Source organism: Micrasema longulum, unplaced genomic scaffold (assembly GCF_059751315.1).
Source record: "Micrasema longulum isolate JH-2025_06_02 unplaced genomic scaffold, ASM5975131v1 h1tg000561l, whole genome shotgun sequence".
Taxonomy (NCBI): Eukaryota; Metazoa; Arthropoda; class Insecta; order Trichoptera; family Brachycentridae; genus Micrasema; species Micrasema longulum.
In genome coordinates this window covers 1,242,986-1,261,109 of record NW_028277757.1, presented here as the reverse complement: position 1 = coordinate 1,261,109, position 18,124 = coordinate 1,242,986, and the positions used below count along the sequence as shown (strand labels likewise).

The 18,124-nt window shown below is 35.6% G+C and overlaps 1 protein-coding gene across 1 annotated transcript; it reads right to left on the bottom strand.

Moving 5' to 3' along the window:
* Positions 1–2,100: 2,100 nt before the first annotated feature.
* endos (endosulfine alpha) lies at positions 2,101–11,296 on the bottom strand. The gene is made up of 4 exons (XM_088228110.1): positions 11,103–11,296; positions 10,321–10,373; positions 8,314–8,436; positions 2,101–3,487 (listed from the first exon to the last, which is right to left on the bottom strand). The coding sequence occupies exons 2-4, from the start codon at positions 10,360–10,362 to the stop codon at positions 3,296–3,298; spliced, it is 357 nt and encodes a 118-aa protein (XP_088084236.1). The 5' UTR covers positions 10,363–10,373; positions 11,103–11,296; the 3' UTR covers positions 2,101–3,295.
* Positions 11,297–18,124: the final 6,828 nt, after the last annotated feature.

Here is an 18,124-nt window from a genome sequence, read left to right as displayed (position 1 = left end):
CACTTCAAATTGGTTGATCATCCACCTTATAGTCCAGATTTAGCTCCTAGTGACTTTTTCCTGTTTCCAAACTTGAAAAAATGGCTCGCAGGAAAAAGATTCAGCTCAAACGAAGAAGTGATTACCGAAACTAACGCATATTTTGAGAGGTTCCCGAAATTGTATTATTCAGGTGGTATAAAAAAGTTGGAATATCGTCTTACTAAGTGGTCGAAGTAAAAGGAGACTATGTTGAGAAATAAATGGTTTTTGAAAAAAAAAACAAGTTTTTTTCCTACTTAGGTAACTTAATTTTCAATCCGCCCTCGTAGGTATTACTTAATATTTTATTCTGATCAAAATTAGATAAGAAAAAAAGAGTTATCTTTTTGTTGATGGAAGAATATATACTACTGTATAAAAACTGTGCCATTCATGAATTAGAATGAAATATCAAATACTTAAACATAGGAACAAAGTTTTTTATTTCACACAAATTGTGTTGTAGAGGAGGCTTTTTCTACTAATGAGCAAATCTAAAAAAAAAACAATAATTTGGTAGTCAGATGGCAGAAGGGAGCATCTGTTTTTTTCTGTTTTTTAGTTTTCAAAAGTTTTAATCAATATTTCAGTAAATACACATACAATAATATTTTTAAAAAACACCATAATTTAAAATGGTAATTCATTATTGAAAAGCAGCACTAAAATGTTTTAGTTTGGGGGGTTGAAGTCTTGAAAATGAGTTGAATTTCAGCTCTCCTGAACCTTTTTGAAAATTACAGATGGTCCCTTCTGCCATCTGGCTACCGAATTGTTTTACAATATACAGGTGTTCATAAAACCCTGTCACATCCGAAACCACGATGATCAGTATGAGCAAGAAGACATATTGGCACATTAAAGTATTTTTTTAAAACAAATAAAATTCTAAAAAATAAAATATCAAAAAAGCAAATGGTTGTTTACTTCTGCAGGGGTGAAACGAGGAGAGGGAGGGGGGGGGGAGTCTGATACTGCGCTGAGCTCCCCTCACTTCTACCCTGCAGAAGTAAGCAACCCTTTGTTTTTTTAATATTTTATTTTTTCTAAATATTTTTTAAAATATGTCTTCTTGCCCATACTGATCATCGTGGTTTAGGATGTGACAAGGTTTAAAGAACACCCAGTATATGTTGAGTCAAGACAGGTTTTACAGCTCACATGAATATATTTATTTTGATAGTTCAACACAATGGAGTCTTATTTTGTAGATTTAAAAAATAAAAATAAAACTTTTTTTAAAGTTCAAAATTTATCCGGAGCGGGTTTTGTATCTCTACAACAAAAAATGGCAAAATAGAACAAAATACATTTTTTTAAATTACACAAAATATGAAATCATTTCCTTTATTAATACTAAAGTTATCATATTAATTGATGTTTGGAGGATTTGTGACCCCCGTTCGATCCGTCTTAAGTTCAAGCAATATCCCCTCTACAAAGGCCTGGGCACTGGCAGCCCCCCTAAAGGTGGAATTTGCTTGTGGAGGCTATGGAGGGTTTCTACTGTAAGTCATACTTTGGGAAACATTCATATTCTACTGGTTAGTAAAAAAACTATTCCAGTGTATCTAAGGAAGGTTTTGATGTATAAATATGATCAGTAAGTGTTTTTTTCTCAAGTGAAAAAAGATAAATCTTGTTTAAAAGTATGCACTTTAGTATATTCTAATGACTCGATTTCACCTTAAAAATGGTTCTAAGCCAAACATTCTCCACTTAAATACTATACTCTAGTGTAAGTAAAAATATACATTTTAACCATATTATATTGATAACTTGTTAAGGTGATTCGAAATGAAAATAAGTATTCATAGATGGCGCTTTTAATCAATTTTTATGAATAATTGCAATTATTTTGTTCATTTTCACTGGAAATTCTACAAAATTTGGTTTGCGGAAACTTTACACTATATTGATTGTAACAAATACCATAACAATATAATTATATATATATTATATATATTATGTCCTTTTCACAAAATGGTGTACAAAACAGAAAATAACTTATCTCATTTTCACACATACAATCCCAGGTCTTGAGTCTAGATGGTGTGATACAAAATAATTAAAAGATAGTTTCATATTTAACAACATTTTTATTAACTTTAGCATTCTATATATCCGAGGCCAAACATATATTTTTCATTGTTACAAATAGCAATAAAAAAGATGTACCAAAAAACTGTAATTTTTAAATTTGGAAACTAACATGTATTACATTATGTCAGAAGTCTGTAAACACATAGATAATATTATAATATCCTAGAAAATAAAATCAACATTGCCCAACACCACACAACACTAACACTGTCTAAACTTGTGACACAATTCAATATTACAGAGTAATTTTTTTGGGAAATTAGGCGTACATTGGTATCCAAAACGTTACGTCTACAGCCACATCCACGGGCTAACACGCTACACTGACATACATTTTATTATTTGTTTGTTTAGTGACCACCGGTCCAACATTGTGATATTCTACTTAAAGCAGTGTTAACCTGCAAAGGTATAATATAAGTATGCGGCAAAGAAACCAAATGATCATTTTCACTAGACAGACACTAGAGTGCATTTGATGCTTTCCCAAGGCCGGAGACCTTGACATATGAATATCAACACGTAACTTAGTATCGTTCTGTGGAAAGTTACAGGAGAGGAAAACATTTGCAGCGAGTGAGTAAATAAAAACTGATGTAAATCAACTTCAAAATAATTACTGCTTATCCAAAATGACAGATTGAGCAACGTGCAAGAAAGTTGCAATGAAATGTAGCTATCACATTTAACTATCCGAGAACATAAAATTATACGCACTATATTTATTATATTACTGCGCTTAAAATATAAACGACGATGAGATTTTTTATAGTCACCACGCGGACATAGATAATTCTAGTGAACAAACAATTTTGAGATGCGTTTTATTAAAGGTAATTTTGCGGTACGTTTATTCGACCAAGATTTTCAGGTCTTTAAAATATATATATTATTTTTTAATTATAATTTGAAGGAAAGTCAATATTGATTTCGACATTAGTAAAAAAATAGTTGAGAAGAATTTATGAGAAACGAGAAGATCTTTTCATAAAAATATTTCATACTTATTTGACGGTAGCCGCCTGTGTGTATTTAACTGTACATTCAAACGAAGGATAAAGACTTATTCAGGTTTTTTTTATAATTAGTCTAAATTTTTACATTTTACGAAATATCAGACATATTACTTTTTAATCTAAGCCAACGGGGAAATAAAGCACAGCGCGGCGGGCTAAGATGTTTGGCTCGGAGTACTGAACTTAGGCTGGATGATGGATGTCTTCCTAATGGGGACGGTCTCAGGGGTGGGTATGGTGTCTCCGGTGGGGAGTTGCCCTTTGGGCCCCGCAGAGCTCTTCAGGGGCCCCAGTCCACCCGGCCGCTGCTTCGCCATTTGATAGTCGCCAGAGTCAAAGAATTTTTGCTGCAAAAACAATTTAAATAAAACTTAACATACCGGCATAGCGGAATATTATAAAAATTCAATAGTAATCTATGTCGCTAAATCAACTTAAATAATGTGTCCAAAAAACTATACATTTGTGAATATCATAAATAATTTGTAAAAAAATTATATATCTTAAGTATCATTATTACAATTTCATTTTTACAGAGACATAAATATATTTATTTTAGAAAGAAGGGTGTATTTGTTTCACATAGTGAGTCAAAAAATCAATACTCATTCTAAAAAATAGTTAGGGATACCCGGATAAGACAATTCTTGAGGGGTAATTAGATATCAGGGTTGTGACGCATCTGCAGACCATCCGCTTACTTAAGAAGATTCCCATTATTACAGATCTTTAACGGATGCATACTTCTTTTTTACTACACACATAGTTTTTATTATTATTATTATTGGCTATAGGCAGGCAGCCTTTGCTGATGCGCCTATATCTCGTGTACTGCTTTTTGTCAAAGTTCTTCCTTCAAAAAAGCATCCAAATGGTTTTCAAACTGGTTTTAGTTGTTGTTTTTGAGAATATTTTACTCTGTGAGGAATGAGGTAATAAGAGAACGGACGCAGCAAACTGCGGTGACAACTGTCGTCTAGCGGAGGCGATACGGTTGGCTAGGCCATATACTGCGGATGCCTCCTGAGAGCCTTAACCACGCTTGCCTACTTTACAAGGCATCAGGTTCTCTACGTTCTGGACGTCTACTGCTGACAGTTCGCCGGCAGTTTATGTCAGAACTTCGGGACGAGAATCTTACTTGGGGACGCAAAGGAGTTGGCAGCCGACAGAGATGCATTGAGGCTCTTTATGGATACCATATGCTCCAACTAGGGAGCGGACATGGAATGATGATGATAATTTTGAGAATATTGTTGTTTAAAATTTATTATTACCGTAGAACTCCCCAACTATGTCCTGCGGACACAACTATGAACCACCCCAGAATTAGATACATTTTATTAAATATCATGCATTTACGAACACGCACCAGGTTCTTTCTTTATCTAAATTACAGTAGAGAGTTGGCGCAAATTTCTTATGTCATTTCATCGCAGCTCGCGGTTGGTCGTTTTACGCGGCAATCATTTTTAATTTAGCTGACTTTTTACTACTTTTCGATTGTTGTCAAACTTTCTTGCATCTAAGAAAACTGGTAAGTGTTACAAGTGAGTACTATATTTAAAATTGTAGGATATTTCTTTGCGATTATTTAGATTCTATGTAGTCTTTGATACTGTTTGGGGTTATCTTGATATTTACGAAAATGTTGAAAAGAACACTTTGTCATCCAACTATGTACCATGGCTCATAGGTGGGACAACTTATTTATTCTTTATATTTTGCCCAATAATTATTATGGTATATAGTTGGGATGAAATATTATTTTTTTAAATCAGAGCTACAATTATTTTTTGGAAAAGTATGAAGTATTAGGTTGTATTTAAGAAGTATCTACCTATTTTTTCGGATTATAATATCTAAAACCAACCGGAGGAAAGTAGGTGCTACAAAGCGCCAACGCAAAGGAAAAATCTGATGAGAGCAGTCTAAATATGATTTCAAACTTGACATTTCAAGACAATCGAAGTATGATTTCGGACATGACATTTCAAAAGCAATGGTTATACATTTTAATGATGTTTTCGGAAGTGTAAAATATCATTCGTGTTCAATAAAATTCAAGTATGTAATGTTAAATAAATTGTTGCTATGGGTTCATGTTCATAATATAAAGGGACTAACCTGAGCTGATTAAGATGTGGGTAAACATTCACAACTTTTAACATTTTTGTGTGTCGTATTATCAGCACTGTGATTTTAATTTTAATTTTATTTTGAAATTACTCTGGATGTTACGTATTAAGTTCACATCTGTTGGTTTGTTTCCCGGAAATAGGATAACTATCATCATCATCATTCCCTTTCCGCACCTAATGGTGCATAGGGCACAGCATTGGTAAACTAATCGCAGCGTATCTTGATCATTTTGAGTTACATGAATCCCGCCCAATTTACACTAACTTAATGTTCTTAAAATAAATATTTAAAAATTCTTTGATTATTGAAAAATATTTACGAGTACATGAAAATAACATTTTTATATGTATAAATTATATGTATTTATTTGATATGTAATATATTTTCTTTACTAACTTTGTATACTATGTGGAAAACTGTTATTAGTTCTGAGTTTATACACTATATCTGTTTGTTTACTATAAATATGTATGTAGAACTGTTGATTTCCCAAATAAAATAAATAAATAAGATGATCAGTCTTACGCTTCAGATACCAGTCCAGGGACTATGAAACATTTTAGTGTGAAAACACCCTTTTAAATAAATATTTCAAATCAACCATGTCGGGAATTGAATCCGAGACCTCTTGCATGGTAGGCAAACGCGCTGACCACTACACCACGAGGCCGACATATAGCTATCACAATGTTATATTATTGGTTGCTTTTGGTGAACTAGTGATGTCATTTAAATTAGTTCGTTTTTATTAAAATAATTTTTTTCATACATTTTCAAGAAATTTACAATTTATTGCTCTAATTTTTACCGTGCGTAATAAAACATGTTTTCTACCCAACTCCCCGTAAGGCTGAACTTCCTCATTATTATTTTGAGGTACTTTGTTATTACACATGTATTTGTTTACCCCCCTCCCCAACAGTCAGCAATGTGTTTTTTTTTTGTCCGTTTTCTGACATTTCATGGTAAAAAAATATCGATTGATTCAATGTTTGAATTCGATTATTTGCATGTCTCGAATGCTTGTATTTCGATTATCTAAATATTTCGATTATTCCCATTATTAATGATGATGCTGGAATTACTGTGAATTGCATATCCAGATGCGGAATAAATCATAATTGGGTTTGGCAAGCTAAGGTAGACTTCCATTTATAAAAAGCAAAGATATTATACAGAAAACACAAACCCTAGAAAAGATTTCTTCTACCAGGGCAGCATAAAAAAATCCTTGATTGGGATTCTTAAATAAGAACAGTTTGTTTGGATTTTCGTTACTTTCTTTTATTCCTTAATACCTACATACCTTTTTTCAGTTTAATTAGGTTATATAATTTCTCAACTTTTCTATTATTTTTGCAAATTAGACTTTATTATCTTGTCAAAATAAATTACTTTTATTAATAAAGCTGTGTTTTTATTTTCAATAATATTTGTAACTTGAATACAGTGTTGACATTTAGAGTTACATCTATCAACAAGACTTGTTTTTTGTGAAATAAAGTGATAATTTCCAAGGTGGTACATAGTTGGGAACTTCGATACCTATCTATATACCACTTTTATAAAAATATTAAAAAATACTTTCAATTATATTTTCAACAAATTGTAATTTCGGAATATTTCGTAGATAGTCTTTTGTTAAAAAAATACAAAATAATATTGATTAATACATAAACAAGGTAGTTATTTGTGAAAATATACTAAAATTAGTACATAGTTGGGGAGTTCTATGGTACTGAACTTCTTTCAGTCATAGTTAATTTTATAAGATATCAACAATGTACATATTAAACTTTTTAGATTTTCACAGCCGTTTGTACATTTTACCAATGTTTCGGATTGCATTACAGCGTCCATCATCAGGGTTGATGTTAACCCAAGAAAATTTATTGTGCAATGTACATATTGTTCGTTTGGTCTATATAGTGAAAGACATCAAACAAAAATCTTATTAATAGTAGAAGTTGTTACCACAGTGGTATGCTGATATGACACAATAATATTATGACACAGTACTGTGTCACAATATTATTACGTTAAGTATCTACTCACGAAAATATAAATCGGACCAGAAAAAATTATCTCCGCCAAGTAATTACTAATATTTGCTAATCACTAACGTAAGATTAATCTTATAGTGTTCATTTGTAAACTAAGAGATGTTTAATTGTCTGTATAATTAGACGCCACGCTGTATCCTGCCACCCTCCCATAGTTGGTCTAAGGTATTTTGTGTATGGAATACTTGTAACCTAGTAGCAAAGAAGCAAGACCCCTTTTGCAGGTGGAAATTTTAAAATTGAACAGCAATAAAATTATGTAGTACACTGTTTTCAATTTATTTATTTTATTTCTTGAAATAGCACACATAAAAAATATTAATAGGTGTAATATATGTGTTCTAATCTTAGAGTAATAACACGTCACTGGCTAATAGTCACCCTTAAGGACACAACCCATTATATTATTATCAACCATGAAGTTAGCTACAGTTTACAGCAATACAATGGGTCGTAGGTACTCAGAAACCGCTTATTGCACGTTTGTTGTTAAACTCAAAACCAAACCAAAAATTTGGAAAGCTTATGTTCTATGCAAAAGAGCTAAAAAAGGGGTTGTAGGCTGATAGGTGGGTTTATATATACATATATATATTTTATACCTTTATAACAAAAGTTTATAAATGAACACAAACGCCATAACGTAGTGTTTAAATTTTGATATTCATTCTTTTTGCATGTTTATTCCCATTGAATATAAAAAAATTATCACTTTGCACAAAATTTAATTTTCCGACTTTGCCTTCTTTTATTAAAAATAAAATACTATTTTTATATTACAACTTGCCTTTGTCAAATTTCGTTTGAAAATAAAATATTTGAAAATTGTTTGTACTCCGCTGTACTGTGTTCAAAACATCCGCATCCGCGGATGTTAAAAAAGTCACATCCCTATTAGATATGCAGTAGCTGTGTATACATCAACTTTATAACAATAATGATTGTTTGATAATGATAATAATTGTTACCCCTTTGGCTAGTCTCTTTTGTAGGAAAGCTGTGTGACCCCCGGGACCCCCTGCGCGCCCGAGTACAGCTGAAGGGAACTTTGCTTTCAGTTTGGCTTCTTCTTGTTTTTCCAGCTCATGAGGCTAAATAAGAAAAGATAATATGACATTATAATGACACTGCGTTGTGTTTGGTAAATACATATTAGAATTTGACTTCATAAAACAGTTCTTAGGTGTTATTTTGGAGAATAATAAGACTGTATTTAGCTTTCAAAATATATTAAAACACAAACCACGCCTATATCTTACTGGATTATGAAATTACAGTAAACTTCCACAAAAATATTCAATTTCTTTTAATTTGATGGCTTAGATAGTTATTGCAACATACAAAAAAAAAAATTCCTCAAAAAACATGCATAATTATTGTTCTCTACAAATTTGAGTTTTGACTTTTTAAATTGATAAATCAGTATTTTAAAAAAAAATATTTAGTTCGAACGGTGAATAATGAGCTTTTTTATTGAGAATATTACAATCAAGCTCTTTCACATTTGGCTGGGTATTAAAAACATATTTTTATGATAAGTAATGGTTATCTATTTTGTCATTATCTATTCTGCGAAGTTAAAGTGGAAACGGGCAGGGCATGTCGCAGGGTAGGATGCCACAAGATGGACTCCTAGAGTTCTGAAGTGGAAACCTTGGGACAATAAGAGTGGCGTCGGAAGGCCTCAAAAGAGATGGACTTCCACTAGATGGACTGTCCAAATCAAGACTGCCACAGAAACATCAGTGGTTGGAGCGATGGGGACGGCGGTGTGTCAGGAGAGGTGAAGGACAACAATTTATAATATTTCGAAGACAAAGAAGAAGGATGTTCATAACCCTCAGCAGTGAGGAGAATGCACAGATTTATTTATCTAAATGTACAATACAGCACTACTGCCAATTGCAATGTACATATATACAGAATAATATAAGGATGGGGTAAAAGTAATTTAGTATTTTTCTTTATTTCAATGATTCATAAAAAGTGCAACAATCATCCAATTTAAGTCAAATATGCGCCGTTCTGTTTGATAACTTGTTGTTAACGAGAATCCAACTTCATAATGCCCCTCTCGTAGAAGCCCTTGTCCCTATTGGCAAAAAAACTCGGACAACCAATTTTCACTGGCCTCTTTCCAAATTTGTACCCCCAAGCGTGTTGGCCATAGACAGGAACAGGTGGTAGTCACTCGGTGTCAGGTCTGGACTATAGGGTGGATGCATAAGAACTTCCCATCCGAGCTCCCGGAGATTCTGGCGCGTCATCAAAGATGTGTGCGGCCTGGCCGCTTCTGTTCGATCGCCATCTTCAAATGGTCTAGCTGTTCACAGTAGAGGGCAGAATTGAGCGTTCAGCCATAGGGGAACAGCTCATAGTAGAGTATTCCCTGCCAATCCCACCAGACACACAGCAACACCTTCCTGGCCGTCAGTCCTGGCTTGGCCACGGTCTGGGCCGCTTCGTTGGCTTTCAACCACGATCTCTGTCGCTTGACATTGTTGTAAGTGACCCAATTTTCATCACCACCCGCTTCAGAAATGGGTCGATTTGTTGCGATTCAGCAGTTATTCGCAGATGGAAATTCGGTAGATGAGGTTTTTTCGCATCAGCTCGTGTGGCACCCAAATATCAAGCTTTTTTTTTAATCCAGCTTTTTGCAAATGGTTCAAAACGGTTTTATGATCGATATTCAGCTCCTGGGCGATGCTATGACTGCTGAGATTACGGTCTATCTCGAGATTTTCCATGATTTTATTGACATTTTTTACAACAGGCCTGCCAAAGCGTGGTGCATCATTCACCTCTACTACACCAGAACAAAATCGCTCGAACCACTATTGTGCAGCATTAACCGAAAGAGTGACGGCCCCGTATACATCGCAAATTTTTTTGGTCGCTTTTAACGCGTGTATCCCTTTCAGGTAGTAAAAATGTAAAATATTAATAACTTAAGGTATTACAACAACACTTACGTCTTCATTTCCTTCCAAAGGAATTTCTCTCGATTCACTCATATTTATGAAACCTGTAAATAAATTTTAAAAAACAAATAAAAATTAAGATTATTCAAGGAGTTTAAATATTAAAATATATACGTCGGGAATTCAACTCACTTAAAATATTTATTTATTCATTCAACCGGCTTATGCCTTTGACAAATGAAATATTGTTGATATATGTGTTAGTCGTATTTTACAGAAAATTTCAAGGTTCAAGTATGACTACAAAAACTAAATATCCAGTATTTTCACTAAATACATACCATGAAAAAATGGACTGGTTACCTTTAACAGACAAGTTATAGATAAAATATTATTTGTTAAATTATGCTAACATTTGACGTATAGGTAACCGCATTTAATTATATAAATAAAAAGGCCATAAAAAACGAAGATGAAGAATAAATAAAAAATATTGAAAACATAAGACAGCATTATTTAAAATGTAAAAATATACCGCATGCAGCTACCAATGTATACGATATTTATTGCAAGTCAAACAAGACATTTGAAACAAATAACCAATAAAACAAACTTTAATCATAAATTATACCTATTATGAAAATAATTGACCCTGTACAATGGATATTATAATGTTAAAGGAATGTTAATAAATTATGACAATAGCGCAAATATTTCCATTGTAAAATGAATGACAGCTCAATAAAAATGGCGTATAAACATCAAATTCAATGTTAAACAAAAATATTAGAGGTGTAAAGTATTATTATTAAAATAGTCATGAAATTACTCACCTCGACTTAATTAATGCCGAAAACCGTTAATATCCCGCGTAAACTATAGCGGAAAAAATATCGAATTGTAACAAAACTAACCCAAACTCAAAACAGCAGCGGACACAGACGACAATCACGAAATTTTAATTTCTGGCTGGTAAAATTTTATTTTGTAATAGGGATGTACCAGTTCTATGGATATCGATGAATGCACACCATAGACAAAAAATGTAAAGTGAAAATTATAATGTGCACTATAGACATAAATGACTTCTTCTTCTTCGTTTTTTCATGGCCTTTTCACATCTCAACTTGGGTGTTCTGGCCAGTGTCGAGTAGTTTTGTTTTTTTTTTTTTTACATATATACACATGTGTTAGTAATATAATATGTAAAAGTTAGTATGTTAGTATTTAATATAATATATACATATAATAATAAAACATATTTACAGCTTTACATCATTTACAACTAGATATTTACATAGGATTTTAAATACACGTTTATTGGGTGGGGACAGGAGAGTTAGAATATGAATAGGGAATGGGATATTAATATTAGAGAGGTCGGATAGGAAATCAGGATAACAATCATTTATGGGGCATCCAAAAAAAATATGGTTTAAATCTTCCTCATCTAGCTGACATTCGCAAATGGCAGAGTCCCGGACATGGATTCTGAACAGGTGAGAACCATTGCAGCAGTGCCCAATGCGCATTCTGCATATGGAGGATGTCTCAAACTTGTTCAGAATCACTTTGGAAAACCAAGGCTTTTCTGTAACATTTGGTTTCAGTTGGAAAAGATGTTTACCCTTGGCTTGGGAAGAGGCTACCCAATATTCTTGCCATGTGCGAAGTTGCTTCTCCTTCGTCATAACAAGGAGATCACCTAGTGGTAGTAAATTATTATAGGCAGGATCCCCGGAGTGGACCGCCTCCTTTGCTAACGCGTCCACTTTTTCGTTACCGGGAATACCACAATGGCTAGGGATCCAGGACATAACAATACTCTTATTGGATGCCTCTGATATAGAAAGAAGAAATCGAGTTTCCACGCAGAGCTCATCCTCGGGATAAAAGGATGGAGGGGATTTGATTTTTTGTAAGGCACTCAAGGAATCCGACAGGATTAGGAACTTGCTATATTGTGAGCTTAAGGCGTATTTGACAGCTTCTCGGATTGCGATACATTCTGCGGTAAATACAGATGCATTCTTGTGCAATTTGTACAATCTTTGAAAGTTGTTGTCTTCACAATATATAGCCGCACCCGTATGGGTTGCCGAATCTGACCGAGATCCATCAGTGTAGATAATTTTCCAACCTATCCATCTTGACGACCGAATACGGTTGAATGTACACCGGGGCTGTAGGTGGCTTTCGACTCCGAATGTGAGTTCAATACTTGGGGCATAAATAGAAGTTTTAAATGGGAAACGATAAAGGGGAAGAAGGTCTTTAGGATAAATGTTAGATTCGAAAGATTTGTAAAAATGAAAACTGTTGACTAGTAAAGGGGGTGGTTTATGAAACCAAAAAGATGAGGATGTCACGCAGTCAGAGAGAAATTGTACCTTTTTGAGGAGCAGGTTGTTTTTTTGGATAGAGCATTTTAGAAGAAATCTATCCGCCAAGTATTGTCTTCTCATACCAAGTGGGGGATCACAAGCTTCTACTTGTAAAGCGTTAATTGGAGATGACTTCATGGCTCCGACGACTAGTCTCAGACTTTGGGATTGGATCCGGTCAAGTCTTTGGAGATTCTTTTTTGAACAAGGTTCTAAAAGGAACGAGGCATAATCTAGATGGCTCCGGATATACGCAGTATAAAAAAGTCTCTGTATAAAAGGGTGGCTCCCCCACCATACTCGCGAGACTGCTCTTAACGTATTCAATCCGGCTTGACACTTGTTTACTATATGATTTATGTATGAGTTCCATGTAAGATGAGTGTCCAGAATTACTCCCAGGAACTTAATCTGGGACGTAAAAGGTACTATCTCATCTCCGTGTTGAATTTTTATGGTTGGGATTTTTCGCTGTCTACAAAAGGTTATGGCATTACTTTTACCAGTCGATAGATCCAAGCCATGTTCCACTAACCAATTCCTGATGTTTCTCATACCTAAATTTAGAGTATTTTCTAGATTATTTGGGTCCTTCCCATATGTATACATGAAGAAGTCGTCCGCGTATTGAAGCAAACTTGTCTCTGAGGGAACAATTCCGCTTATGTCATGCGTATAGATATTGAAGAGAATCGGGCTCAGGACAGAACCCTGAGGTAGTCCCTTGCTTAACTCTCTCTCCACCACAGCATGACCGCGAACACTGATTTCTACCTTTCTGGAGAGAATCAAATTTGCTATAAAGGAAGTGAGTTTTCGCGGGATTCCAATTCGTAGCATTTTAGCTTCTAGAATATGGATAATAACATTGTCATATGCACCACTTATGTCCAGACAGACACCTATAAGAAATTCTTTCTTAGTAAGAGCGGCTCTGATATCAGATGTCAGAACCGACACGCTTTCAATAGTGCTCTTTCTTTTCCTGAATCCAAATTGAGACTCGGGGAGAGTTTTCGAGCTCTCCACAAACCAGTCCAAGCGTTGTCTCACCATATGTTCCGCCACTTTCAACAGTGTGGAGGAGAGGGCTATGGGGCGGTAGGAAGACCCAAAGTTTGGGTCTTTGTTGGGTTTAAGGATAGGGATAATGGATTGGGTTTTCCATGAAGGGGGGATGTTTCCTGATTCAAAGATCATGTTGATCAATGATAGGATGTAGGAGAGGGTAGGATCACTGTTATGTTGGATAAAACTATACAGTATACCGTCAATCCCTGGAGCTGAGTCTGTGAGCCGGGTCAGAATAGTCTTCAGTTCATCTAAACTGAAGCTATGATCTAACCAGCTTCTATTTGTAAACTGGTACCAATAGGGAGACTCATTCCAGTTATTTGCGGTCTGCGGGGCTAATTTGTTGGCGAACTCCTCAACCCACCCTAGGGTCTCAGGACGTCTCACTGGTGGAGTGAAAGAACCTCTAAATCGACGTATCATGCTCCAAACAGTAGATATAGGCACGTCTCGTGATAAAGAGCAACAGAAGTTTTTCCATCCTTGTCGTTTCTTGTCTCTTAAGAGGCGTTTTGTTTTAGCTTCAACCTGTTTAAAACTCAACAGGTTTTCTAGGCTCATGTTTAAGGAGTAAACTTTAGCTTGCTTTTTCCTTTTCAAAACTGCCTCCGCACATTCGCTATCCCACCATGGGGCAGGGGGGGGTTTACTTCTATTGCCTTTCTCCTTTACAGGGACATGTTTGTCTGCTGCTTCGACGATGCATGATGACAATGCTTCATAGCACTTCACTACATTCTCTTTCGTCGGGGTGGGCAGCTCGTTCACTTTAAGTTCAATGTCGTCAGAGAAGTATCTCCATTTAACTCTTTCTGTAATGTATCTCGGTCTTCGTCTTCCCCCAGGGGATAGGCCACTTTGGCAATATCTATGGCTGGATATGAGGCTGACTACTATAGGGTAATGATCACTACCAATAGTGTCATCCTTAATTGACCATTGCACAGATGGTGCCATTGCAGCGCTGGAGATGGTGAGATCCACTGCACTGGGTCGCTGATTTGGAAGCTGAAGGCGCGTTGCGGAGCCATCATTAAGGACACACATATTCAGATCATCCAAGAGATCAACAATATCTCTTCCCAACCTGTCGCATGTCGGAGCACCCCACAGGGCATGGTGAGCATTAAAGTCACCAAGGATAAGGAACGGAGGGGTCAATTTTTGGAACAAAGATAAAAGTATCGATTTTGAGGGTTTGTTGGTTGGGGAGATATACATGGAAAGGATGGTCAAGTCATTAACCTTTGCAGCTGTCACTTGGAAAGGACAGCCATCAGTCTTGACATTAATAGGGATAAAGGGAAGGGAGTTTTTGATGAGGAGGGCAGAGCCACCCTTCCCATCCTCACGATCATCTCGCAGACAGTGGAATCCCCGGAATCTAATAGTAGATCCCGGGACCATCCACGTCTCCGAAATGGCCGCAATTGAAATAGATTCTTCTTGCAATGTATGCAAGAGATCTTCTTTTTTATTAAAAATGCTATGGCTGTTCCACTGCAGAATCCTCATCTGAGGAGCCATGGTGGTGGTTAAGTAGGGAGGTTATATTTAGAAGTTGATGGGCGACGTTGGACGGTATTTGTGGATTGTTTTGAAGGATCGATACTAGAATACTCAATATGGTAGATATAATTGTATTGTTCGATGTTGGGACTGTGCTAGGAAAAGCATTCCCATTAGAACCAGATGGAAGTTGTCCATTCGGGAAATACAGAAGTGAAGGGTCATGATGAGGAACATTAGGTTTGGAAGGTAGTTTTTTTGACCTCGACTTCCTCTCTACTGATTTTTTGTAGGATATTGGCGCGGAGGGCGCGGGCATAACAACATTGACATTCGGTTTTGTCGTTTTAGAGACGATTTCTGCATAGGAAATCGTCGCTTTTCCGAACATTTTAGAAGCTTCAATATATGAAATGTTTCTATCAGCCATCGTGTGTTTTATGTTTTGTTGCCTTTTAAGCTCAGGGCACAGCTTGCTGGTGGCAGAGTGGTTACCAGAACAATTGAGGCATTTTATATCTTCTGCCGCCACCGTGCAGGATTCCCCATTGTGTGAGGAGCCACACTTGTAACAGCGCACAAGGGATCTACAGACAGTCTTTGTATGTCCGTACTTACAGCATTTAAAACACTGAATTGTCGGAAATACGTAGAGTTCTACGGAGAGGGACACATTGAAGATGGAAATGTGGGAAGGTAGAGATTTTGAGTCGAAGGTCAAAACCACCGTGTGGGAGGGTTTCCATTCGACTACGTCACCATTACTCGATCTGTAATTCAGTCGTCGAGCCTTGATTACTTTTCCGAATCCATGAGGTACCTCGGCATTCTCCACAATGTCCTGTTCAGACCAGTGCGAAGGGATGCCTTTGGTAACACCTTGTTTAGTTACTAGGAAAGTCGGAATGAAAACGTTATAATTATCTTTTTTAGCTATTTCTGATTTTACGAACGTATTGGCTTCGTTTGCCGTCTTAAACTCCACAGAAATACGGTTACGGCCGACGGACTTGATTCCGTTCCAGGCAGTCCGAATATTGTTTCTATGAAGAAATCGACCGAAGTCAATATCGTACAAGTTGGTTTGGGTGACGCCGTCTACTTGTACTTTTGTTACATGTACGATAAATGGAGCACGATCCATTCCATTGTACATGCGGGATTGGACTTTGGTAGGTGTGGTAATAGGCGATAAAGTGTTTGTGACCTCTGGAGTACCTGGGTTTGTAGAAGCTGAGGGTCGGGGGCTAGGTGTTTTGTGTGGGAGGGGGCGGTCTGACTCAGAACTCGATTTCCTCTCCGAATTTATAAGTTTGAGTTTTTTTGATTTAGGCCTTATTGTAACAAATTCGGCGGGATCTGGAACAGTGTCCATTGTACCGCACGACGAATCTAATTGAGATCCATCCGGTGGATCCGGAGGTTTCTCTTTATCATTCATTTATAACAAATAAAAAAAAAGAAAAGTACAAAACAAGTTGTAAAAACCAAAAAAAAATTTGGCTACACGTGTATGGAAAAAATAATTGTTACCTGGTTATTAGGTTTCGGGACAGAGAACGAAAACAAACACAAACTACTGAAAACACTTAATAATAGATAAAATTGTATGTACACCACTCTTTTTTTAACCCAATTAGTGGATTATTTCGACTTTTTAAGGAAAAAACACAATAATTATTATCTAAGACAAACAAAAACGACCGCCACCACTGTTAGTCATAGACAAATCCCAGACATAAATGACGTACGGCAATCTTACGAATGATGACAACATCGCTACGCATATGGAAAAAAAATATTTTATAGTTTTTTTTTTTGTGGAGCTCCTGGTTCAGGTTCAGAGACGTCAAACGAAACTGTTTTTAGACTGTAAGTATCGAAAAAATAGACGCGTGATTAATGGAAAATGATAAAGAAGTGTCTTTATGGGTTAGTTTGTTTAGTTAGGAGAGATAGCGCCAGCGGCGAGATTGAGAAAATTAATATAAGTTTCGATCTAAGTGTTGTGTTTTGTAAACATAAACAATATTGTCATTACAACCCTTTCCATAAAAAAGTCATTATTAAATAAAATGATGTCATTGAACTTTTGATCGTTTGTAAAATAATAAATTGGACTTCATTTTTTAACGGCTGTATAGTGTACAAGCATTTATAATCCCTACTCCGCGGAATACGAGAGGTAAGGAATGGTTACAACGAGTACATCAGTTCGTCAGTATCAGGCATAGAATTAAGAATGGTCCAGAAGGAGCGTAGAATCATATTTGAATACATCGGACTGTGTCCAATAATTCCTCCACTATGCCCTACTTTTGTTGCGTGCATTTTTGACATCGCCGCGTTATGTTGCACGATGGGAAAAAAAATAATAATAACACAAATGAAAGGTAAAAAAAGCAATCTGTTCATTTCTCTAAAATTTTATTGTGCACGCGGAAATATTGATTGACACAACAAATTAGATAAGTAAATGATAATTAAATAAGAGTAATTGAATAAATGAACTTTAAACTTAAAATATAAAACAAATTTTATTTTACATAAAACGGTAGCAGAGAGATGAACAGGTTCCGTTCATCCGAGCTTTACATACGTGTCTAATATATTCATAATTGAACGTTGAAAAACATTCAATGAACTGTCGAAAAGGTGGCGATTATCTTGTGTTCAGTTAATTTGAGAAAAAAATTCAAAATGTTTGCGTTACGGTGTTTTGTTTTTACATAAATAACCTTGAGGGTCATTACGGTGCTTAGAGTGTATATGGTGTGACTTTCACAGACATCTTTGAAAACACAGCCAAACTAGATTGACCTCAAAATGGTTTCATTTTTGGGTTAATTCTGAAGGTTTATATTTTTTGCCACTAGATGACCAAATTG